Source organism: Miniopterus schreibersii (assembly GCF_964146895.1).
Source record: "Miniopterus schreibersii genome assembly, chromosome: 5".
Lineage (NCBI taxonomy): Eukaryota > Metazoa > Chordata > Mammalia > Chiroptera > Miniopteridae > Miniopterus > Miniopterus schreibersii.
Window position 1 is genome coordinate 21325689 of NC_138106.1, and position 27108 is coordinate 21352796.

The 27108-nt window shown below is 41.2% G+C and overlaps 1 protein-coding gene across 1 annotated transcript in view; it reads left to right on the plus strand.

Annotated features, from left to right (window-relative positions):
• Positions 1-2079: 2079 nt before the first annotated feature.
• The window catches only part of PPM1L (protein phosphatase, Mg2+/Mn2+ dependent 1L), a 204097-nt gene continuing 179068 nt past the window's right edge, over positions 2080-27108 (plus strand). Inside the window, exon 1 of the mRNA XM_081139063.1 lies at positions 2080-3255. Coding sequence (XP_080995189.1) covers positions 2857-3255 — 399 coding nt within the window. The 5' untranslated portion in view covers positions 2080-2856. The remainder of the gene's footprint in view (positions 3256-27108) is intronic.

Below are 27108 nucleotides of genomic sequence, written 5' to 3' on the forward strand. Positions count from 1 at the left end.
TCCTATTTAACCTCCAGAGAGACAAGCTGGTCTTTTCTCTTCACTTAGGTACTGTGGAAACAGAAATCATGCCTCTCATGAGTACCTGCTGCTATCATCAATACAGCAATGCTGTGGACAGGCTAGATGGGCCTCTAGGTTTGGAATTATACGTCTATGCCAGGGCCTAGTTTGATTTCTAGTTCTGGAATCTTGATCAGGTTATCTGCAAGTTGCTTTAGAGAAACATGTTGCTTTAGAGATTCATGTACAGAGAGGCTGTAAAAAAGCGATTTGCTAACTTACATTAAGAAATACTGTAAACCCACCTTCATAATATCATTAATGCATTATCTTTGCTTTATAGTTCCTAAGGGCTTTTGAACCCAGTATCTTATTTTTGAACCTTGTGACTTATGAGTTTTGGACAGAGTAACCTAATTTATTTCTAAACTGTTTATTTATCAGGTGCAGAATACCGAAAAGTGCAAAGCAGAATAGGAGACCATATCTTAGTTGTCAAAAATAACATAGGGTTAACAGTGCTTCATATTTCTTTCCAGTTTTTTTCTATGCATGTTAATGTAACTGAGATCATACTGTATATGCCATTTAAATGTCAACGTTTCATTTTTTTTCTGGTTATGATGGTAATGTATGCCTTTTGTAAAAACTTTTTGGAAAAAGGTGTAGAAAACAGACAAAAGTCCAAAGCAGAAAATGAAAACCACATATAATTTACTACTGTAGTTAACCACCATGAACATTTTTTGGTGTATTTACTTCCAGTACTTTTCTCCTTTTTATTACTATTTTAAATCCTCACCTGAGGATACTTTTTCCAAGAGAGTGGAAGGGGGGGGGGGAGTGAGAGAGAGAGAGAGAAACATTGATGTAAGAGAGACACATCCAGCGGTTGGCCCCGGCTCGCACCCTGACCGCCCGAGCCTGCAACCGAGGTACGTAGCCTTGGCCAGAATCGAACCCAGGACCATTCTGTCCGCAGGGACGCTCTAACCACTGAGCCAAACCGGCCAGGGCTCCTTTCCACTACTTTTAAAACGCAGTGGGGCTCGCTCCAGGCAGGAGCGCTGGGCAGCCTCTACTGTCCGCCGGCGGCCGGGCCCAGCTCAGCACCCTTCTCCCTGGACAGGGGTAGCGAGAGCCAACGCTGCTTTCCTGCGGGGCTCGCGGGTCCCCTGGTCTGGGCTCATCTGCCCATTGTTCTCGTCTTTCCCCAGCGCCTTCAAGGCCCCTGACACCTGCCCATATTCTGGAAGCCCGTACTCTCCTCTGCGGCCCTTCGCTTCGGCTTATCCCGCACCCACTTCACCTTCTGCGCACCGAGGCCGCTCGTTCGGAGCCGCAAAGGGGCCCTCAAGCCGCAGCGAGCTGAGGGGCGCCCCGGGGCCCACTAGGCGTCTCCCGGTGAAGGGCTGTGGTTAAGGAAGGCCCTCTGGGCTAAGTCTCCCGCGCCAGGGCCGCCGGCCACTCGCAGAGGCCAGCGCGTCGTCGCCCCTCCGCAGGTTATCATCAGAGCGCATTTCCTTGCGGCCCAGTCTTCACATCCTGCTGTTCTCGGGGGTGGCGGCGGGGGGTGTCTTTCTGGTCGCGAGAAGGCGGCTGGATTGCTCTTCGCCTCTCGGGAGATCCGGGCAGGCCCCGGTCACAGGACACCGAAGGTCCGAGCCCCTCCGCCGCGCTTCGCGAGCCCGGGAAGTGCGTCCCTTCTCGCTCGCCTTAAGCCGGGCGCGGCGGGACCGCACTACTGTGCCGCCAGCCGGAGGGGGGTGCGCGCACGTGCGGCTCGCCGCTTTCCAGCCGGCGGCAGTGGCTCCAGGGAAACCAATGCTCAGGCAACTAGGCTCCAGATCACGTTGTCCCGGGAGCCCGCAGTGAAGGGAGGAACGGCCGCCGCGGAGCTAGGCAGCGGGCGCGCCCCTTTCCTCCCCCTCGGTTCGCCTCGACCGTCCCGGGCTGCGGGGCGCGCCGGCCGCCGCCGAGCTTCCTCAGCCTTTGACAGCTCGGCCCGGCGCTGGGCAGCCCAAGTCCCGGCTCCGGGGGCGGGGCGAGCGCGCGCGGGCGGGGCGGGGCGAGCGCGAGCCGCGAGGCCGGCAGGGAGCGCGCGAGCGGAGCCGAGAGGAGCCGGCTGGGAGGTGCTGGGGAAGGCGGGCAGCGGCGGGCCGGCTGCCTGCGGCTCGGCGCGGACAGTGCTGCGTCGCTGGGCTCCGCGTACCCCACCTCTGCTCAGGCTCCCGCAAAACTTTCATTCTCTTGGGCCCCCCGGGGTGTCTGAAGGACTCGGAGCGCTCGGCCGGCTCTGCGCTCCCCTGCAGCGGCGGCGACCCGGGGACCTGCGTCCCGCGTCCGCACGGCTCTCGCGCCCCGCGCTTCCTCACCTGCCGGTCGCAGCCCGGAGCGGCGAGAGGGCACCCGCCGAGGGGCCGCGCGGGCGCCAGCGCCCCCGAACTCTCCCGCCCACCGCGGCCGACCCGCCCGGCGCAACTTTAACTTGATTCCTGTCGTGCAGCCCCGGCACCAGCCGCCGCCGCTGCCACAGCCGCCGTCTCGGCCGCCGCCGCCTGACAAAGGGGCGCAGGGAGGCGAGGCTGCGCAGGCGGCCGGCAAAGGCGTCCGTGCGCAGGGCGCGGGCCTCGGGGTCGCGGAGGCCCGGAGACAAAAGGAAAACTGCTCGTGTTCGTCGTGGGGGATCGGAGAAGTGTGCTCGACCGCCTCCCGCCCGGGCCCGCGGTCCTCCTTCCCCACCCTCGGCTGCTGCTCCGCCTCCCCCGGCCGACCGTCCCCGCAGAGCCCTGGGACCCGGCGAGCCTTCGGGGCGCGCGTCGCTGCTGGTGTTTCGGGCTCTAGCGATAATAAATGATAGAGGATACAATGACTTTGCTGTCTCTGCTGGGTCGCATCATGCGCTACTTCTTGCTGAGACCCGAGACGCTCTTCCTGCTGTGCATCAGCTTGGCGCTGTGGAGTTACTTCTTCCACACGGACGAGGTGAAGACCATCGTCAAGTCCAGCCGGGACGCCGTGAAGATGGTGAAGGGCAAGGTCGCAGAGATCATGCAGAACGATCGGTTCGGCGGGCTCGATGTCCTGGAGGCCGAGTTTTCCAAGACCTGGGAGTTCAAGAGCCACAACGTGGCTGTGTATTCCATCCAGGGCCGGAGAGACCACATGGAGGACCGATTCGAAGTTCTCACGGACCTAGCCAACAAGACGCACCCGTCCATCTTCGGGATCTTCGACGGGCACGGGGGCGAGGTAGGAGTTCTCCGGGGCTGCGCGCGCGTGCAGGCTACAGGCTGTTGTGCGCGCGGGGAGGGTGTGGGGCTTGGGTGCGAGGGGCGTGGTGATGACCTGGCTGCACAAAGCCACTGGTTCCAAGTTGCCAAAAACATTGTTGGACCCAGACTTCTTCGGACTGAGGGTCCGTTGGGGGGGGGGGGGGGTCGTCCTTAGCTTATTTCGTGCCTCATCATTTTTGATGTTCCTCAAAGTCAGGACCCAGCAAATGACTGTGCTAGTTTTGCGAGGAGAGTTAATGGTTTCTAGAGTGAACTTTGGCCTGGGGTCTCAGTGCCCCTGTTCTAGGGTTTGAGACCGAGGTAGGCACAAAGAAGGAAGAAAATATCTTTGATTCTCAGTAGGGAAAATGGACACTACATGCAGAGCCGAGTCAGTGAGGGCTCAGTGAGCCTGAAGGAAGCTGTGTCTCCTTCCCATCGCCTTCGCCGTGAGGAGGAACCCGAGGGACATCCCTGCGCTTCTTGCCAACTCCATTAACTTTGCAAGTGCAACCGGGCCAGTTGACTGCAGCGCCTCGCTTGCCACCTGCGTTTAGCTTTAGCTGGTTCTCGGAGCGGGACCCGAGATGCCTCTGGCCTTTGCAGAGGTGGCAGTGCCCGCAGAATCAGCGATAGCCAGATCTCGCCCCTGTGCCCTGGCCGGAGTGGGGCGCAGATGTCTCCCAGCTTCTAAAAATCCTTTATTTGGGGTTCATATGATGAGGCTAGAAGGCCGGTTGAGGTCCCTCTCCCTCATTTCTGTGGCACCTTGATTGCCTGCTGGGGCTCAGATTTCCTGGAGGTCTGGGTGAGGACTGGCTCTGGTGCTTGGGCATCGGCCCAGGACAAGTAAGTGGCAAATGTTGACTCCAAAGAGCACGGTGCCAACCACCCCATCTCTCTCAATTTGGCAGTTTATAACAGTTTCATTGTTGCATACTCTTTTTTTGGCTGCATACTTTCTTACTCATACCCTCCCTGCCTCCTTGGCCACCCCCACCCCCTTCCCTCACAAGCCCATGCTCCCATCCAACTTTCCCCCTTCTCTCTTCTTGGCCCTTTTGGTCTCTGGGTGGGTTGTAGGGAATGTCATTCTCTTTCAATCTTTGCTTGTTCTTTGGCATTTATTTTGGGTGAATATTGAGAAAACTTTCAATTAGTTATCTAGTCTGCATTCTGTCTTTGATACAAAGTCACTTCACCTACCACACTGCTAATCTTTCCAAGATACTGTATCTACCGGCCTCGTAGAACCAGCTTTGCCAGGAATGACAAATTTAGTTGGAAAATTTATTTGGTAGAACTGAAATGAGTTTTTGCTCTTTCCCATTCACCGTAGCCCTTTCTAAGTCCTGTCTTTCAAAATGAAGGTTTCTCACTGGTTGTAAATTTGTAGCCTCCTGTGTCGTGTGGGTTCCTTTCCCCTTAGTCACAGCATAGGGGAAAGATGTGAAGTTGAGGGAAGAGAGGCTGTGTTCTTGGGTGAAAGCATACCTGAATGACATGGTTGCCAATACAATAACTGATTTTTTTTCTTGCCTTGAGTCAGAATGTTTATATTTTCATTTTATGTTCTAGATTGTTATGTCATTTAATAAAGTTTATATTTATTAAACATTTTTATATTAAAGTTGTTGGCAGGTGATGAATCTGTTCCTGGTCTTAGAAAGCATAGCTTTATTTTTAATTTAGAGGTCTGCATGTAATGTTAATGTTGTGAAACTTTGGGCTTTGCTTGTCTGGTATGCTTTATTGGCATGTTTTATTCTGCATGGGTAAGTGAATAGTATTTTAAACTTTCTTTTAAGTTGATATTTTAAAACCTGAAAATTTCAGACCTAAATAGATTGAAAAATTTCCAGTACTATCTTCTGGTAAATGTATCATCCAGAAAAGGGACTAGATAAATGCTTTTATTTAACCAGATGTATTTTACATGTACAAGACTTTTCATAAAAACTTTAAATCATAGAGGAGATGATTACTATTAGCAAAACTATGAAATGCTTTTTATTGTGCTTTACATTGAAAAGCCTGCTGTTTGTAAAATAATCAATATTATCAGTACTCTTAAAAATTGTTTTATCTATAACCACCTACTCTGTGTAGTCAATTCATCATTTTGGCTTTGTTTTTGGGCAAGATAAGGAGTTCTAAAAAGGAGTTGTTTAGTTCTACTAAACAACTATAATGGGAATGCTATAATAGCATGCATACAACATTAGGTAATTTCTCTCTGGCTTTTTCTTTCATTCAAAGAAAATCCCACCATCTAATTCTTGTCTTTTGTGTTGTTTAGCTCCTTTAACAGTCACCAGAGGAGGGTGCTACTGTTTGATTTTGGTAGAGATTATAGTTACCTTCTTTCAGAAAAGAGAAGGCTTTTCTGAACTCTCTACTGTTTATATATAAGCTGTCTGTAGAGTGCTGCAGAAGATAACTGAGGAGCTGAATTTTATTTCTAATAATTCAAACTAATAAGATAGGCCCTAAAAACACCAGGGCCCATCTGAAATGGTAGTGCTTTTTAGATCTAGAAGGGACCTAAACCACCTTGTGTGACCATTTCATTCCATTTTTAGATGAGATGTTTGTTGATGGCTCAAGAAGTTGTGACCGTCCTAAGGCTGCATGGCTAGTTCAAGGCCTTCAGTTTGGTGATTTTTATATTAAACCACTGCACAAATCAGTATGCCCAGAAAGGCGGAGAGCACACTAGGGATACAAAAGTGAGTGAGACATGACTCTCATCCTCAGAAAGTTTCAGTGTAGTGCCAGAGATGGACCCGTGTGCCAAAAATTACAGTCATGGTATATATAGGGGGATAGGGAAACACTGAGGAGGGGCATTTAAATCAGGCTGGGAGGTGGGAGGCCTGGGAAAGACACTTTGAAGGCATCATTTACCACAAGGTTAAAAGCATAGGTTTTGGCTTGACATCTAGCTTTGAATCTCTGCTCTGCCTTATAGTAGCTGTGACCATTAGCAAGGAGCACTTTACCTGGGACTTTTAATTTATTTTATTTTATTTTATTTTTTTAAGTTTTATTATTGTTTAAAATATTACAGATGTCCCTGTTTCTCCCCAATGACCCGTTCCTCCCCATTCCTTCCCCCTCCCCAGTCCCTCTCCCCACCATTGTCCATGTCCTTGGGTTGTGTATATATGCACATAAATTCTTTAGTTACTGTCTCTACCTGGGACTTTTTAATCTGAAAACGAGTAACAGTGCATGTAAGCTGTACCCTCATCTGCTGCATTATCCTCTATCTAGAGGAACACCCATGGGGAGAAGGCTATGGAAGAAGAAAGCTCAGAGACCAAGAAGCCTGCAGTGTTAGGGCAACAACATGCAAGGAGAGAGGCCGTACACATGAAAGCTACAACACTGACCACTAGAAAGGTGTATGTTGGATGTGGATCATTCATTAGGTGCCCCCCGAACTCTACGTCTCTTTGTTCTGACTTCTGGTGAACTGACTGTTCAATCAGGATTCCAGGCATCCTTGCATTGGGAGAGCAGCACCCTGGCTTCAGGGGCAAATTTTCTGATTAGCGAAAAAGAATATTCTCTATGATTAATTAATACATTGGTATTCTGATTTGTACTTCAGGTTCTTATGAGTTGGGTTAATGTGCATTAGTTCTCTTGAGTCTATTTAACTGTATATTTTTGGCAAAGAAAAGATATCTTTTGGCCTCGTTGTGCCAAGGACCAGGCTCTGGCTGGCTGTGACTTCTAGATGGATGAGAGCCTAAAAAGTCTTGTCTTGATGGTCCTATAGGCCGGCTTCCTCACTTGATGCCCTTGGGCCCTTGAGACATTTTAAACACCAATACTATGGGTAGATGGTTGACGTGTGTGTGTGTGTGTGTGTGTGTCTGTCTGTCTAAAGCTATGGCAGTTATGGTTTTGCTGTATAACAAAAGATTAAAACAACAAAGAGGTAGAAAAATAGCTCACATTGTATCAAGTGATGTGGAAAGTCTTTTAAAAATTAAAACAATGTTTATCTATGAAAAAATTTTTGTGTTTACCTATAATTTTTATTCACAAGTAAAGGTAGGTTTTTGTTTTGTTTTTGCTTTTATATTATCTAAAGAAATATTACCAATTCTTTGAAGCAACTTTGTCAGTGTTCATGGCTGAACCCTATTTGGAAGAACAGATTGTTATGTATTCCATTATGCGTATAGGTATTACTGTATTAAAAGTCATATGTTATTGTATCATACAGTTGACAGACTTCTTGGCCAGTGGTTAAGCTCGGAGTTCCACGATTCACATCAGAGAGAAGCTGTACTTCAGATGCTTGTCAGGGGCTGCAGTGTTGAGGCTCAGCACTTTGCAGAAGCTCAGAAGAGAAATTGCTTGTGAAAGGTTGCCTGAAGGATCTGTATAGTCTAGTTCTTTAGATCGGTGGTTCTTAACTTTTCTGGAGTCGTGCTTCCTTTGAGGATGCTGTGAAACTATAGACATATCCCCCAGAAAAAAGGACATGTGCATCAAGTTTTGTTTATAATTTGAAAGATAAGTGGGTGCATGAAGCCTCTGGATTTTAGGTTAGTCAAGATAGAATAAAATCTGCTTCTGATAAATATAGACCTATGGGGAGCTTCTGCACTTGGACCCCCTCGCCCCAGTCGCCTTCCTCTCCCATCATTTGCATATATCGACTTTATGCTGTCCTTGGCCTGTGAGGGTTGGGATGAGAGGTGGTCTTCCAAATCTCTCTGACAAATCAACTGCAAGGATGTGGTTGAGGACTTTTTTGTTAGGTTCTATATTCTCTTTATGAGGACCAAGGGAGAGAGAGTTCTCTGATAGCTTTTTGTTTTTATCTTAAGGATGCCGAATCATGTTACTGATTGGATCATTTTGTGTTTGTTGGCTGCTTGAAGTGTTAGAACCAAACCTCTGGCCTCCCTCTAGCAAATGTGCAGAATTTCATAGAATATATTCATTTGGTACGTGAATTTCACTCCCAGGACAGCTTATCTTTCCTACATTCAGTTTTCCTTTGTCCCGTTTCTCTCTTTCTCATCTTACATAAGTCATTTTGTCTTGTTCCGGTATATGTGTTTGTGTAAGCTTCATTGGATCCTTTCTGAAATAAGATATGGTTCTGAATAAATAAATTATGAATGGCACCATGAATGATCTGCTTTACAGACATTACAGCTGCTGCCAGCAAATGTTGGGCTCCCCTATTACTGATGTACAAGAGGCCCATGGATTTAGTGTGGACAAATGCCTTATGGTTTAAGAGAAAATTCACATTATTTTGGTTTAAAATGGCACATTAGCCCTGGCAGGTGGCTCAGTCGGTTGGAGCACCATCCCATACACCAAAAGGTTGTGGCTTTGATTCCGGGTCAGGGCACATACCCAGGTTGCGGGTTCAATCCCCCAGTTGTGGTGCGTATGGGAGATAACTGATTGATGTTTCTCACATCGATGTTTCTCTCTCTCTCCCCACCCCTTCCTCTCTTTCTAAAATCAATAAAAAAAACATATCCTCCAACGAGGATTTAAAAAAAAATGGCACATTAACATTTCTGACAAAAAGGATTTCTGACAAAAAGAGGGACGCTTCCCCCTTCATCTCCCCCTCTGTCCTGTGCTTATGAACCTCTTTGTAGATGAATGGAGGATTCTGGCTGCTGACCTTGGTGCATCTTCTGAACAGATTGCTTAGAAATTCAGTTCAATTAAACCAACATTTTCTGTATACTCTGCCACAGGCAGAAAACAATGTTATGCTCTCTGAGATACCCAGAGATGAATCAGTGCATTCATTCTCTGCCCTCTGGGAGCATTCTATCTACTTGGAGAGATGAGCTTTTTAAAAATAGCAAGCTCACCAGATGCAGCTGGACCACCTACAAGAGGGTGATGGCCTGACTCAGGGAGCTCGGGGAGCCTTGGATGATTTTGAAGAGGAACTGACATTTGATGGTATCCTAGCATTTCAATAGACAGAGATTGGTGGAGGGATAATGAAAGGATGACATTACAGGTGGAAGGAAAGTGTGAAAATGGCACAGAGGACGTAAAATGAAGCCACAGTTGGAAGAAAGGCAGGTAGCCCCATTTATTTAGAGTAGGCTTTACCCAACAGCTGTCATTCTAGAAGCCCATTCATTATGTTTTTCCATATTTGATGAATGCCCTCTGTGTTTTGATATACTTAATATTGTTTTTTTAGATTGACTTTTTTTTTAAGTTAAGCGTATTATTTAAAAAAGAAACTTCACATCAGCACTGTAGTAGAAAATCTGTACAGTGGGAATTCATCGCCTCCAATTTACTAGAAGCTGTCTCCATCTTGATGGAATAGAGTGATTCTGAAAAGATTCCTCTCCTAGTCTCTGGTTGCCTCAAGAGTCCCTCTGCCTCCCTCCTCTTGCTTTTTATGACCAGAAAAGAGACTTTTAAAATTTAATTCTTGGCCATAATTTGAAGTGAGGCAGGCTGCTTACTCCTTTCGCAGGTGGGAGGTACCTCTAGTGATGCCACTCCTTGAGGAACCCTGGTTGGAACAGCTTTCCACTGTGACTCACGTGACAGATAAGACTTCATGTGTAATTCACCTCCACGGGGAGGCCAGAGTTACGGGCATTTCCCAGTGTTCTCACAGAAATCTCACCCCATTTCTAATGCAGGTAAATGAGAAGACATTATAGAAATAAGTCTGAATTCTTTTTTGGCTTAGTTTAAAAAGTAAATAATTCACAAGTTTTGGTACTCAAATTGTGACATATTTACAGTGACAAGGTCCACCAGTGAGCTGGGACCCACAGTTGAGGAGCCTTGGCCTGGGTTTACAGTACACAGAAGTGAGGATTGGGAGATGCTGCTGGAACTGTTGTTGGCACTGATACTGAAAGCCACACTGAGGAGCCTGGGCAGTGTGCTGCAAGCATTGGAGAACCATTGGATATTTTGTGCAGAGGAATGGCGTAAGACCCATGCTTCAATAATCCTGTTCCTCTAATTTATATAGAGGGTTGATGTGAAGAAACAAGATAGAAAGGGGCAGAGGTAAATTGGGAAGCCTGGACCAAAGCAGTGAAGATGAAACCCAGGGGCGTGGGCCATTACTGAAAGAGGGAAAGGACGAATTGGAGACCCTCTGAAGTGGTAAGACTACTGTCAGGGTGGCACCATCAAAATGAGTGAGGGCAGTTGGATGGAAGAGGAAATTTGGACAATAGTGAGTTTGGCTATCAATTTGTTTCCTTTCTTCCTTAGATTTAGACATTTTCCAGGATTCATAAAATGTTTGTTGTTCAATTTGTAAAACATTATTTTTCTCATACCTTCTCTAAATAGACACATTTTAAGACAATAAAAATATACCTTGTATATACTATCTGATTATCCAAATGTTAAGACATTTATTGCTATTTTACTTTGTTACCAGGAAAGTTTAGGTGTTATTAAAAAGTATGTATAGCTTTTCCAAGACTAAAAAAAACAGCACGTTTTCATTTCTCTTAAATGATTTCCTTTCACACTCACATTAAAGTAAAAAATATGTATATCATTCAGTCTCAGATCTAAGTAGTCCCTAGGCCCTGTCCAATTTAAATATAGGCATATAATTCATTAGAAACTTAGTTTTTTAAAAAAAGTAGTATTTTTATTTTGAGTGTTAATATTTGAAGCATTTGTTTCATTCTTAATTTCTATTTTGATCTTTACCCACTTAAGTAATATATTTTTGTGGTTTAACTTTTATCATTATTCTAATAATCCTAGTTACTGAATATTAAAATAAATCTGGAGCAGTTAAAAATATTTTTAAATTAACTTTAAAATTATAAAAGTAGTATGACTACATGATAGATAGTATAAGACAGAAAAGAAAAATCACTCCAAATCTCATTATCCTGTCGTAGCCACTAGTAAGATTTTGGTGTATTATTTGCTCGTCTTTTTTTATATGCATTAACAAAGTGATTTTAGAGAGAGAGGGAGAGAGAGAAAAACATCAATGTGAGAGAGAAACATCGATTGATTGCCTTCCGTATGCACTCCGACCAGGAATCAAATCCGGAACCTGAGTGTGTGCCCTCGCTGAGAATCAGACCAATGACCTTTCAGTGCCTGGAGTGATGCTCAGCCAACTAAGCCACTCAGCCAGGGCTATACCCATTTTAAATATAATTTTACCTTGTTATAATGATGTACATACAGTTTTAAATCTTGGCTTTTTTTTCTTTTTCTTTGTATAATCCTATAAACACATAGTCATTTTGCTCCAAAATTCTTTATTATATTTTAATTCTTTAATATATTTTTAGTGAAGGAGTAATATGTTACTGAATGGATATTTTATAAGTTACTCAATTGCTTCCTTACTAGTATACATTTAGGTTCATGTAACTTTCACCATTGTAAATAACATTGTAATAAGTATTTCTGTGATTCTACTGTAGTTTGCATTATTTCTCCAGGGTGGGTTTCCAGAAGTGGGATTTCTTGATCAGAGGAGAAATAAAGAAACCACTGTTTTTGGTAATACTGATGATGATAATGATGATGATGATCATGGCTGGCATTTACTGAATAGGTACAATATGCTGGGCAGCGTTTAAAGTACTTCATTTATATTATTGAATTTTAATTACTGTAACAGTTTTCAATGCGGTTCTTTATTATCCCTATTTTATATATGTAGAAATTAAGGCACTAAGAGGTTAAGTAGTTGACCCAAGGTCTCTCAGCTCATAGGTGGTGAAACTAGGATTTAAAACTGGGATTTAGATTTAGGGCTATGGCTCTGCAAAGTCTGTGCTGTCAGTTTCTGGTTAAAGCTCTACAAATCTCATAATTTGGGAAATAAAGTGCAGATAGAATTGTTAGGTAAACATGGCCTAGTCTTCTCGTGTTGCTCAGTAGGACTTGGAAGTTTCTTGTTTGATTCTGATGATTGTGTCCCTGTGACATGTGGTGGTGGTCTTTGAAAACTCAATGCCAGAAACCTTGTAAGATAAATCTTATAATTACCTAAGAAAATTCTGCATTAAAAAAAAATGTGGTCAGAAGTCAAAGCAGGTGGCGACTCACATTCAAAGCTCTTTTTTGCTGCCAGAGTCTCTCTCCTACAACAGAGAATCTCTAACATTTTTGCTTATGAAAAGCTTGCATAGAAGTTATAGTGGCATTAACATAGCCATTCGAAATAAACAATAATGATTTGTTTTATTTTACTTTAAAGTAACAAAGGCTTGAATTTAAGAAAAGTATATAAGGGTGAATATGTTTGCATAATTTCCCTTTATACTGAAGCACTGTTTTATTTTGCTTTTAGAAGACCAAATAATGTCTTCATACTAAAATGATTGTTAATTTTAAACAGCAAGATATTATTTTTCTCATTTGTTTGTAATACTGGAGTTGGTATGTTTAGTTTGAGCAGATGCTGGTCTTGTGTTTCCATTCCAGAATGCTACTTAATACATTATTCTGTTAGTCAACTTTAAGTCAAACCCAAGCTTTGGTAATGGCCAGTTGTAATCTGTTTTTAATATAAATATTCAAATGCAAAGTTTAAATAAATAAAGGAAGCATCATTTAAAATAGTTAATAGCACCATGGAACATTTTATAGCTTTCTTTTCTAGTTATAGGCCCTCCCTCAAAAAGTATGAAGCATTTTAAGTAAATATTCATGTAGAGAAAAATCATACATACTGATTAATTTATATCCTTTCAATAAACTTGGAATCACTGCTGTATAAAGCTTTGCTTAAAGAGTGAGAAGTTATAATATTTTACATCTGAAAAACAAGTCTATAAATTTGATTACTCAATCTCTCTGGAGAATTTTCCCCCCTTTCACTATTTAGTAAGAATGGGCCCCAGTGCAATGGAACCTTAGCTGCTTCCAGCTTTCCTAGAATGAGGGAGGGCTTTGGTAGTTGAGTCTGTTAAGAATGAGACTCACTTTCCTTCATTCCTTGAAGACAAGGTTGCTCCTGTCTGCTATGGGGCATGGGGTTGCTCTGAAGGCAAGTTTGGGGCCACTGCATATGATGTGCAAGAGGTACATTGTACAACAATACCATTTTCTAATGTGTACAGAAGAACTCTTTCCGAGAGCTAAGCAGCTCTGGGTCTATAATCACTTCGAAAGGGCACCGTTCTCTAATTTGTACAAAAGTGAACGGTTCCATAGCATTAGACTTTCTTTCTGAGACTCCCATTCTTTATCATACCATCCATCACTGTTACCCTCCTTGTTCTGTACCTGTGTGAGCAGCTGACAGATAATCTATATGTCTTACTTGCTCAGCCAAAGACCAGTTATCCATTGCACATCATGTCAGAAAACCTTATGACTTCCCTGGAGAAGTGAACACTTACTTGCATTGGCTTTTTCATGAAAATATTCCAGATTTTGGTCATTATAAATGTGAGTGGGGATTTAATGCCCTGTAGTCATTAATCTTAAATATTTCAAATTGTATCTTTAATAAGATAGTCTGTATTCAGCATTGCTCTCGGACAGTAAAGATTTTAATCTAAAACCACTTAAAATTATTCTTTTAGTTATAGAATCACCACTGGGCAGAAACTGCCTTTTCTGATAACTATATTCCATGAAAAAAAAAATCTAGTAAGTACTTTTATTTCTCTTTTTAATTAAATAAATTAACTTTCAGTTGAATTGGTCACTGGACATTTTCTGGCCAAAGAAGTCTATACTGATACTGTCAGGATTTTATGGAAATTGAGACATAGGATTTTGGTCATACATGTTTGCCTTTTTCCTCCCTAGAATAATGAAGTGGATTTGCTATAACAACTTGGTTTACTTAGGCATATGATAAATATGACTGTCCTAAAGTTTGGGATTAAGAAGTTTTTACTTCTCTTTTATTTTAGCACTTAGATGTTTTTCTAAATTTCTGTTTAGAAAGAAAATAAATGTTCTCTTTAGATAGGCCTGGCAGGAATCTTAAATCGTCATATAATCCAAATATAGTGCCTAAGGCTTCACAGCTACATGAATAATCTATTTTTAAAGACTTTCATCAGGAGATTCCACATTATCCCTGAAGAATTTTTTTTCTCTGTAATCTTTTCTTTTAGGAAATTAATCTTTATATGTGAACTTTGGTTTAAGCTTATTTCTCTTAATTTGGCCTTAACCAACATACATTAGAATTAGGTTGTTGTCATTTGTAAATCAGTAAGATTATAGTGTTCAAAAATCTCCTCCTTCCCCCTGCCCCATATTAAATAAGTATACCAATTTATGAGAGAAGCACTCATCTAAAAAAAAAAGAGATACTAGGTAATTTCTACTCTACTAAAGACAGAATAGAGCTAGCTTGGTAATAATTCTAGCTAGACACCTAGGTGCATTAACTGGAAGTTTTGGGTTGCAAGTGACAGAAAACTCAAGTGGAAGCAGCTTAAATACTAGGGACATTTATTATCTAACATAAGAAAAGGCCTGGAAATGGGCGTTTCCAAGGCTGGTGAATTTAGCAGCTCAGTGAATTCAAGTCTTTATATAAATACATCTGGAGAAAGACAGGAGAAAGAAACTATACTCTTACAACCTAAGGAAAACCCTCCTAGAAACTACTGCTCACATCTCCTAGGCCAGAATTGTGTCCATGTCTAAGCCAATGACTTGGCTATGGGAATACTATCACCACGATGAACTCTGGCCCAATATAGTTCACCTCGGGTTTGGGGAGGAGCCCAGCCTCCTCTGGAGGTCATGGCAGCCTAGGAAGGTGAACAAAACCAGAGTTTTTTTAGCTAGGAAGATGGGGAGGGGGGAATGGCTGTTGGGTGGGCCACATGATTGGGAATGGAGTTCAGAGATGGTGGCCTGGAACATTTCTTGTCTGCACATTAGTAAACCCATCAGACAATGTTGCTGTACAAGTATATAATACCGACATGGGGAAAATTAGCTTTAGAATACTTTAAAAAAGGGTGAACCATCTTATTTTTGGATTGGCTTAGGGATAACTTTGCCTGGGAGCTGAGATGTAAAGTAGGTATTTTAGGGTACCAGCAAGTCTTAAGAAACTATTAGTAGGTAGTTTTGTAGCTCAGGTTTTCTCTCTGTTCTGTGTAACTAGCAACAAGGGGGGGCCTAAGTGTTTGGAAAACAACAGCATGGTTTTCCCCTCTAATGCATGACTGTGTGCAGTGTGGTTAAAGCTTCTGATGAATGTGAAAGTATCTGAGCTGTTCTTTTGTTGGATGTTCATCTCTATTTTACTCCCTGTTTTAAACAATGAATTTGTTGGTAAAATTCAGTAGGATTTTTGCCCCTTAATTATTAGATATCCTAAGTTTTATTATTTTGTTTAGACTCCACTTCAGGCCAAAGAGAAGAGATTCCTGGGAGGTTCAGAATTTTTGTACACGTTTTGAAGGGCGACAACCTGGCAGTGGTCTAGGCTATGGAGAGAAGGGAGGGCGCTAAAGTCTTCAGAATTTTCTGTGGGCACTTGGAGAAAATTCATGTGTGAGGATGAAATACTCGTTCTGCTGCTGCTATAAATTGATTACAATGAGGACATCTTTTTATTATGTTTTTGTATGCAAGTGCTTACTGACTAAACTTCCCGTGCGGTTTTAATAGCCATTCTGGTGATTCTTTCCTTTTTTTTTTTTACCTCTAAAGATATGCAGTCATATTGTCTACAAACAATGCAATTGTGTTTCCTCCTTTCTAAACAGTTACACTTCTTGCTTTTGTTTTTTTGCCTCATTACATGAACTAGAAGAGATGATAGTGGGTGTTACCCGATCCCTGTGATTGAGCTTGTTTTAGAAGTTTGAGATAAGGGGAATATGAGATGGTTTCAGTTTATGGATAATAGGGCCAAAGTTTTTTTACTAATATAATGAAAGATGAAAACCAGTGGTGAAGTAGGAGCCAAAGAAGAAAGGATGGCCAAGGTATAGTAATATAGAGGGTGAACGATTGCAAGAATGAGTGAGAATTTAGGGTGGACGTGAAGGGAAGAGCAAACACCATCTTTTATTCTTTGAGGACAATTGTCATCCATCTCACAGAAATGTCCTGGGAAAGCATTAGTCTAAACAACAGGCACGATTTCTGAGTGTACAGGATACTGATTCTGCAGGTTGTGGAAGACCTAGCAAGATGCAAACAGGAATATGTCCCCCTGGAGTGGGAGGTCTGGAGCCATCTTGCTCTGGTTCTTCGGCCGGTTTTGGTGAAGGGTGAATTTGTTTTATCTGGGATAAACAAGGATTTTGCAGAAAATCTTTGTTCTAATTTTTACTACCTGTCTTGTAAGGAAACTGCAGCTGCTTAAGGAAGAGTCTCATGCTGAGTGGGATTAGGTCCTAAATTGGCGACCAAAGACAAAATCATGCATAGCCAAAATTTCCTTGAATAATCTTTGTCCACAAAACCAGTGATTTTGCACCTCTTATTCTGTAGAGTATATAATATGTAATTATAAATGTATAATATTCCAAGTAGTGTATAGTACAGCATAAAGTACATATGCATGTAAAATATAGTTTTATAGTGTTTTAAATGATATAAAAGAGTATCTTGAGTTTGTGTAAATTTGTGAATATCATTTCACTGCACCTTCTGTAAGATAATAGAATAAGAAGGTGAAGAATATTTTGACTTTCAGGTGGTGATAGGAACTTTACCCTTTTAAAGAGAGCATCTTATATATATCCTTGTGTGATCTCTGAGATAATCTCATTTCTTGAAATTTTAAAGATGCAAAGTAGAGTAAACATGGCTTTTTGGAGTTAGGAGTAAGATTAATATATTCTGATTATTTGTAAAGTCAATTTAAGAAAGATAATGCCATAGTGAATATTTTTAATTTAAGTGCCAGCCATATCTTTGATACCAGATGGGAATATAGACATGGGCACTCAGCCTGTAATTTGTACTCATAAACACATAGAAAAAGTTTACCCTTGCTGTTTCTTATCTATATGGCTTGAGACACTTATCCATTGATTTCAGAGGAGAGACCAATTGGGATTCTGACCTTTCCTTCTTTGCAGGCGTCCCTCCTGGGCATCTGATACAGTGCCTTCAGGCCTTAACTGTTTGGGTAAATGTCTGGTCCTGGGTTTGTCTGAGAATGAGACTCTTTGAGCAGCAAAGAATTCTTGGAAAGGAAGCTTTTATTTTTTGATATCTACCAGATCCAAGTGGCTGCTGCTGAAGAAATCACACGGGTAAAGGACTGGGATCCTGACAGTGTCCAGAGCAGCTCTGTACATCTCTGCATGCCTCCCTGTTACAGCCACAGACCTTGCTCTGGTCCACAGAGCCACACAGAGATGGAAGCTGTTTATCCCCAAAGGATTATAGACTGTAAACAGTTTTAGACATGAAAGAGTCCAGGCAAGCATTTACTTTGGAACTGTTGCTTAAGTGGGAATTCTTTGATGAAAGGACAGCCAATTTTTCTCCTCAAAAATAGAATAATAGTGGGAGTGCCCAACTGACATCCCCTCTTTACCAGAGCGATGCCTTCATGGTGACTTTATGTTATTGGTATCAGGACACCCAGTTTCTCCACTTAAAAGATTTTTACATTGATACAGTATTTTTTGGTACACAGTCCCTGTTCTGATTTTGCCAGTTGACCCAGCTGTTGTTTTTAAAAATATTTTGACTGAGACATGATTGGCACACAATAAGCTACACATTTCTAATATATACAGTTTGATTAGTTTCGTATATACCTGTGAAACCATCACCATCATTAAGATAACGAACATTTCCATCACCCTCAAAAGTTTCTTCATGGTCCAGCTGGGCGTGGCTGAGCTGTTGAGCGTCGACCTAGGACCCAGGAGATCACGGTTCGATTCCCTCCCAGGGCACATGCCTGGGTTGCGGGCTCGATCCCTAGTCAGGGGTGTGCAGGAGGCAGCCGATCAATGATGGCTCTTTCATCATTGATGTTTCAACTCTCTCTTCCTCTGTCTCCCTCTCCCTTCCTCTCTCTGAAATCAATAAAGATATATTAAAGAAAAAAAGTTTCATGCCCCTTTGTCAGACTTCTCTTCTGTCCTTCTTTATCCCTCCCTCCATCTCTAGGCAGCCGTTCATCTGCTTTAGATTTAGTTTAGTTCATCTGTCAGTATAGATTTAGTTTTCATTTTGTAAAATTCTATACAAATGGAAATTTATAGTATGTACTCCCTGTTTTTCTGCCTCTCCCCAGCATAATCGTTTTGAAATTCATCTGTGTTGCTTTGTCCGTCAATAGTTCATTCACTTTTATTGCTTAGTATTCTGTTCTGTGGATGCCCCAGAACGTGAACATCCATTCACATGTTGTTGGACATTCGAGCTTCTTCCACTTTTTGCCTGTGAACATTCATGTGCAAGCCTTTGTATGGCTTTTATCCCTCCTGGGTAAATACCTAGGAGTAGATTGGCCGGATACTATGGTAGGTGTATGTTAACTTTTTTAAAAAACTACTAAACTATTTTCCAAGGTGCTTGGGCTATTTTACATTTCTATCGGTGGCTTATGAGAGTTCCACTTGCTTTACACCCTTGCTGGTCTTTTAGATCTTAGCCATTCTAGAAGTGGTTTCTCAGTGTGGTTTTCGTTCGCATTTTCCTAATGACGAATGATGCCTAGTATCTTTTTATGTACTCCTTGGGAGATGGCTTTCTTTGACTTCTTTCTTTGTCTCTATGGTGTGAGTGTAAAAAAAAAAGCAAGAGAAATGTAAGGGATGGACTTAATTAGATGTGGACCTCTCTTACTGAGAGGAGAGAGGCTCAGAAGTGTAGCCTAGAAATAAAAGGTGTTGACACGTTGCACAGGTAGCTAAGAAACAGATGAAACAAGGAGAACAGGAGAGAAAGACTAGGGCCTGTGAGTACTAAAGATGGTTTGTGTGATCAGATTAGTTAATTTTCCTAAAACCACATGTTCTTATCTTCCAGATGAAAAATCTGAATGGGACTCCTCTTAGAAAAGTGCCTTTGAAGGCGTAGACTGTAGGCACAGCTTCTGCTTTCTTCCTACTTGCTCATTTCTTCTTGCCACTTGACACTTTTTCAAACCTAGGTTTTGGAAGGTTTCCAGGAGTCTCATAATCGCCACTTGTGATGGCTTGTTTTCAGCCTTTACTCTCTGAGATTTTACTGTAGGATTTGGCTTTCTTGAGCTTCATCTCCTTGCCTTAATGACACCACTTATTTTTATTTTGCTCCTTCTCTGACTTCTTTGGGGGTTTCACTTCCTTCATGACCCTGTGTTTCAAGGAGGGCTGCACGCAGTGAGCTGGTCCCATGTTGTTTCTTTGCACCAAAATTTTTGCAGCTTCTATGGATTCAGCCATCCTTTCTGGATGGAGGGCTTTCTTCCCACCTAGAGCCCACATCCTTGTGTGCTGACTTAGTATTTTCTTTCCGCTTATCACCTCCTTAACTACTTGTCTGAAATTGAATTTGCCTCCTGTGCCCCTAGATTCATTTTTTTCTCCGCATGTGTCTCTTCCTCTCATGGTGCCATCATTGCCTCAGTCTCCCATTCTTGAAACTACCATGTCATCTTTTTTTTTTTTTTTTTAATCTTTATGATTTCAGAGAGGGGAAGGGAGAAAGAGGGAGAGAGAGAGAAACATCAGTGATGAGAGAGTCATTGATCAACTGGCTGTTCCATGAAGTTTTGCTTGGTCACATCAGCTTAAAGTAGTCATTCCCTCCTTTGAACCTATGTTCTGTGACAGGCCATTGAATATTTTGAGTGAGCGTTCATTTTTAAGGTACTTTTCCTTTCCAACCAGAGTTCAACTTCCTTGAGTTTCATGCCTCTGTTAGGTCCCTACGGTGTGCCTCCACTGTTCCAGATGGCTTACAGTCCAAAAATAACGCCTTCCAGTAATTCTAGACATAGTGATGCCTGACAAATGAGAAGGAAATGCTAAGCTGGATGACTGCATTCGTTATCACTTACATCTGTTGGAAATCGAAGAGCTCTGCTCATTCTAACTATCGCGTGCCCGCGGCATGCCGGGTGCTTTCATCGGTGCTCCCACTGAGTCCTCAGGGTCTTTTGAGGCAGCTGTTGTTTATCCCCATTTTATAGCTGGGGAAGCTGAAGCTCAGACTACTGTGTGTCCAGGGTTACACAACTGCTAAGTGGCAGAGCTAGGGCAAAATATTTCCCACGTCTGCCTGATTTCAAAGCCCCCCTCTTCTGTGTACCACACTGCCTTTTGCAGGCCTGGTTTGGCAGAAATTCCTATGAGGGTTATTTCTGAGGTACTGTTAGCACTCTGCTTCTGACACTTTTGATTATCTGTAATAAATGTTTCAAGTACAGGGGAATAGAATCAAATTGAGGAGATAAAGTAATTTACTTACACTATTCACTTGTATTTACTCTGTTTTTCTCATCAACTCTCATGGCTTGTGCATTGTATTGTCCATTCAGAGCTCTTTAAATCATGACCAAGGAAAATGCAAATTAAATATATAGATTCGATTGCCTGTTGAATGAGGAGGGAATGACTACATAAAGCTGACATGACCAAGCAAGAATTCATGGAGAAAGCTGGAAATTGAGGGGGGAGTCCTGAAATAATGACAAGACATAGCTAGGAGGAAGAGAAATGAGAAGCCTCTCAGAGAATGGAATAGAGTTAACAATAGAATTAAAACCTAGGCAAGTGCTTTTCATCAGTTTGACAGGTAACTATTTCTGGTTGTAAGGCAGGAATTTTGAGAATTGAGGCTGGCTCCTCAGAGGAAGCTAGGCAACATTCTCAGGTTTAACTCTGTCTGCCCTTCAAAAGGTGGTTCAGTTATTGGCTCATGGGTGTTATGGATTATAGGACATTAGACATGCCTCAGTTTTCAAATGTTAAGTACAAAAGAACATGTCCTAGAGCTCAATTGAAAAAAAGCTCAATCTATAGCTTCTCTTCCAAAAGCATCATGCAAAATAAAATTATATGTGGTATTTAGTGAGTATCAAAGAGTGGGGAAATGTAAATGAACAACTTCAGCTGCCTGGGGGTGGAAACAGTGATTCGTAGACTTGAGATTTTACCTGGCAAAACTTCCATTAGATCTTTGTTAAAAAATGTGATTAAAGAATTGCAGGCCTAGGCAAACTTCTGTGGAATTATAAGAGGCCACTAGAATAGCCACCTCAGTACATGGAATGGTGAGAGAGGTTTGGGTCGGAAAGAGTTGTTTTTCTAGTCCAGCTTTCGGAGGAGAGGGAGTGGAGAAATTGGAAAAGTTTTATTCTTTTCAAACACTATGTTCATCCTTGGGGCGTGGGGGTTTATTAGGGTAGGTGAAGGGTCCTTCTCTTTTGGATAGTATAAGGGATTTAGAGTAACTCAAAAGTAATTTGCAGTAGAACCAAATATTATGTTGTATCAGTTCCTGCCAGATACTGGATTGTAGACAGATATTTATAGGGCACACATGGTCTGGCCCTTTCTTGAAATGCAAGAACATACTATCTCATTGTAGGATAAAGTGCATGTACAGGGTTTAGCTCATTGCCTGGCATTGTAATGGTCTATTAAGAGTTAGGTGTGGTACTCGCCGGTTTGGCTCAGTGGTTAGAGTGTCGGCTGGCAGACTGAAGGGTCCCGGCTTTGATTTCAGCCAAGGGCATGTACCTTGGTTACAGGCTCGATCCCTGGCCCCAGTTGGGGCATGTGTGGGAGGCAACCAATTGATGTGTCTCTCTCACATTGATCTCCCTCCCCTTCCCCTCTCCCCCTCTCCCCCTCTCCCCCTCTCCCCCTCCCCCTCTCCCCCTCCCCCTCCCCTCCCCCTCCCCTCCCCCTTCCCCTCTTCCTTCCCCTCTCCCTTCCACTCTCTCTGAAAAGCAATGGAAAAAATATCCTTGGAGGAGAATAAAAAAAAAAAGAGTTAGCTGGGTCATCATCATCATCATCATTGTTACTCTTAAACTTTATGTCTTAGATTACTTAAGTAACTAACCAAGTCCTCAATAATAATTTAGCAACTCTGTTTCTCTTTTATTTATTTTATTTTTTACTTTTTTATGGACATATACACACTTAAAAAAGCGCATGCCATAATTCTATAGCTCGATGAATTTTTACCAACAGGACGCACTCAGGCAGCCAACATCTATCTCAAGCGACAGTGTTGCCAGTGTTCTGGAAGCCCCACTCCTGTTCCCTCCTGCCTGGATCCTTTGCTTTTAGAAAGGAAAATGTTTTTCCCTTTAGTGACATTCACAGCTGTTCGTGGCTTTCTGTAAACTTTTAATAGCTATGGCTGACAGTTATAGCCTTAGCTGTGGCCTTATTATGTGCTTTTATTTTCTTTTGCTTTAAAAGCATATCTGGAAAGGGATTTCAGTCCTGCAGGTTTTTACATTTGGACCTGGATAGGCTGAGTGATCTCACAGATCTTCCTCTTCAAATAGGTGATGTGTTCTTTGCTTTTATTTGTTCATACGCAGAAGTCCATTGATACCAGAAAGTTGTCCATTGTATTAAAAGAAAGGAAAATGGCTTAGCTGCACAGACCCTTTAGATGTTGTCTAAAAGCATTCCACATTCAGAAGAGTTCAGGGCACATGAAAGAAATCCTGTGGTGGAGGCAGGCTGCCCAGTGCTCCGTGTACTTGTAGGCCCTTGTCTCCTACCATATCCAATGAGGTGTTTAGGCCAAAGGACTGGCCACTTCTGGGAGTAATGGACTACAGTGTTTACCCTGCTTTTGTCCGGACATAGTTAGAAAACGAATGGTAATTTTTACAGAAAGCAACTTCTCTGGAGAAGAATAAAAAATTGGAGGTTGAGTTTGAGGCTCTTTATGTCTCTTCTCTTTGAAATCACCAAGTATAGAACACATTAACCCTGAAACCACCAGGAAATTAGCCTTGCCTCGTGCGTCTCGTCCAAGTTCCTGGGCCCACCTAATGGCTTTGCTAAAATATTGTGCATGCATTTCAGAATGCCATTACTCATTTTTGGCCAGTGTTTTATTTCTTGAGATTCAACTTATTTATTTTTTAAATTTGAGATTGAATTCACATAATGTAACATTTACCTCTTTAAAGGGTCCAGTCATGACGGTCCTGTGACCTTTCACATGGAGCTTTGCCCCATCTACCCATCTAGTATCTGTTCTGAAGTTGATTTGGGGGTGCCTTCTTCAGCACTACCACCAACACCATGTTGACCGAAGCTGTTATAGGACATTAGTCACAATCACTTATGGAAATTTCAGTGTATGTGAACAACAGCATAGTTCCCACAAAGTTAAGTGAGCGTGGTGAGGCTTTCTGATTGTCTGCCAAAGTGGCCTGCGTTTTAAAAGTTTAATTGATTGAGAAATCAAGTCTTGATTGTGGAAAGGTTAGGTTTTGAAAAAAATGCATAAAAAATATTTGTAATTACACTTAGCTGATTTCTGAAGGAGTGGAATTGTTTCTAAATGAATATGATTGCCCTACTTTAAAAACCTTATTTAGATTAAAATATTTTTTTTGAATCTGTATTTTTATTATTTCAAAAATAGTACATGCTAGTTGAAAAAAAATTAAATGTAGAAGAGTTATTAAGAATTAGAAAAGTTAAATAAAAAAAGTTGTTATCCTACCTCTCACTTTATAGAATTTATATGTTAAGATACTTAACATATAACCTGCTTAATTTGTATTTAATTTTTAATATATGATGGAAGTGCTCATTTAGTGAATTGCATTATTCCATAATTTAACACTTTTTAAAGTTTCTGGAAGGTTTAAATTTTTTTTCTTTCCAAGTGGTGATTGTTTAAAAAACAAAACCCAAAAAACCTCCTCGTAATCTTTCTTAAAAATTACTCTGGCCTGTTCATGGTCCAGTGGAATTTCTGAGCAACTGTGGAAATGTACATACTTCCAAAGGTGGGTCTGTTTATCATCAAAGACGTCCACACGAGTCCAGTACTGTGCTCTTAAAGAGGCCTCCTCCCTCAGAGCAGCTTTTATCCAAAGGCTTCAGGACCAAATGACTTCCAAATTCTCATCTGCATCTTTTCAGGCACAGATATTTAATCATGGTGATGCAGTTGTAGATGCACACTTTCTAGTGATTTTCAGGAAGAGAATGCATTTATTATGTACTATGTATAGAAATTAAATACTGGAGGTATCAAAATTCTGCGGTTGAGTGGATTCACTAGAAAAAGCTCCCCTTCTCTGGGTATTAAATGTCTCTTCTTTTTTACTCTTGAATCCTAGAGTTCTGCTTTGTCTCCTGGCGTTTCCCAGAGGCTTTTTGTAATTATATAGAGATGATTGACTTCAGAACTGTGTTCTTAAGAATCAGGTATTGCCAAAGAAAGACCTTGCAGGTAGAAGAGATGGCTCTAGCAATAGGTTTTTGAAGTACCAAAAAAGGGATTTGGAACAGAATCCTAAATTTATTTTAGGTCAGAAGTATCTAGGAAGACTATAATAAAATGTGAACTACTACTTAGAATAAACAAATTGGAATCAGCTAATGCCTGAGCAACTACCTAATAATGAATTTAACATCTTTGTGCAATAATGTTTTCATTCTACTAGGGTAACTGGTAGTAAATTCATTTTAGGATACTTAATATATATGTCTATATCTTCACTGTATTTTTAAATACTGTTCTTATCTGCCATACCATTTCATTCATATAGCTGCATTTACTGAAGTTATGTGATTATTAGAATATGACAATATTGATAATGGACTGGAAAAAGTTGTAAAAAGCCAAGCAAACCATCTTTTACTACATGAATAGTTAATCAGGAATAAGAGTATTTTGCAGAAATTCTGGAACTTTAATGGATATTAGATAGCCCTCACTGTTGAAAGAGAAAACGGAAAAATGCCACAGTGTAAAATGAGGTGAGGTTACAAATACTCTGTTTTCTCAGTAAAACAGAGAAGAATTTGTTGACTCTGAAGCTTACCTTGTGTGTTCAACAGTCCACAAAAGGTTGGACTTAATGCTTATTAAGTAGTATTTTAAATAGTATTTAAAAAAATTGTTTTTGTTCCCCCCCCCCCCCGCATGCTCTCCTACCCAAAGGCAAATTCATTTTCGTGTATAATCACCCTGTCAAACATCAATGTATCTCAACAAATCCTTATTATGCTCCTATTGTGTAGGAAGCACTGAATTTTGGATAAATCAGTGGTGAGCTGGGTTAGTTGAATGCAGAGTGCTTCTTTTATTTGTCCAGATAAACCTTCCCTAAGGAAGAATTGGGAGGTTGAAGAAAAGGTGTGCTGATCAACAAACTAGGAATGGAAAGACAAAAGTCATGATTGTTTGGGAAAGAGTACTTTTTCAAGAAACCACTCTGACCAGGCTGTCTGGCTCTGTGGTGGTTCTGAGGGTGACTGGAAACTTTCTAAGCCTTAGACAAAACCTGGAAGTTGTTTCCCCTATTTGAAGACTAGTAGTGGGTGATGTTTTGTTTCATCCAGTTCATCTTTTTCATCTCTCACCCAACAAGCACTTATAAAGTGTCTGCTCCCTCTCCGTGAACCAGTGTGCTAGGTATTTAAAACCAGTAGTTAAATCAGTAGAATTGTGCTTAAGGGTCTATATATCCAAATTAAAAAAAAAAAAAAAAGGATTTAAAAAGTTTACTTCCTGGAACATTTTGAGTGTTCTACATAAATAGTAAATGTTTATTTACTTAGAAAGAAAAGGATTATATACTTAAAAAGAAATATTGATGATTTGTGGTACCATAAGTCTGAAAGTAAAATGAAAGACACATTATTCTTTTTATAACTTAAAAATATCCAAGCTAAAAAATTGAAACAGTGTAAAAATAGTTCAATAAAAATAAATTCCCTTCTACTCCAGATCTTTAAACTCTCTTTCCAGAAGCAACTATCCTGATCAGTTTCCTGTTGCATCTTTTGAGTAATATTTTAAGCATGTACAAACATATCTATGTCATGCCAGTTCCTTTTTTTACAAATAGGAGTATATTATGTAAACGCATCTGCTCCGTGTACGTTTTCAGATCTACTGCATTCTTTTCTACTGGCTGTTCAGTATTCCACAGTCTGGGTGAACCATTTGTTATTTAACCATTCCTTTCCAGTGGATGTTTAAGTTTTACCCAGGTTTTTGCTCTAATAGACAATGCTACACTGACTTTTTAAAATATGTCTTTACTATGTGTATATATTTAGGATAAATTCTGAGAAGTGGAATTGCTGGGTCAAAGAGACTATAGTTCTGATTTTGATAGATGGTTTCAAAAGGAGCTTCATGGTGGTTGACCAATTTATACTTTCATTAGTGCTAGGTGAGAGTTCCTAAATTCTCACATTTTTATCAGAACACTACTTGTATTTTTAAACTTTTTGACCTTTGCCTGTTGGGTAGGTGAAAATGGTATCTCATTTTAATTTTTATTTCTTTAACTAGAACTAAAGTTGAACATCTTTGTTTTGGATTAAAAGCCACTTGTTAGTATTTATATTTTGTGAACTTCTGGTTCATGTCCTTGGCCATTTTCCCATTGCATTATTGGTCTTTTTCTGATCAAGTTTAAGAGTTCTCTTCTCACTCTGTAAAAAAATTTGCCCTTTGTCATATGTACTGCCAATATATTTTGCAGTTTGTTGTTTGTGTTATGACTTATGGCATTTTTTTCTTTGCAGATTAAAAAATTCTTATGCTATCAAACTTAACTCTTGTTTTATAATTTTGGGATTTTGTGTTTCACTTAAGAAGCTGTTTCACATTTAGAGGTAATAAAGGTTATTGTTTTCTTTTAGTATTTTTGCAAATTTATTATTTTTTACCTTTGATCAATCAG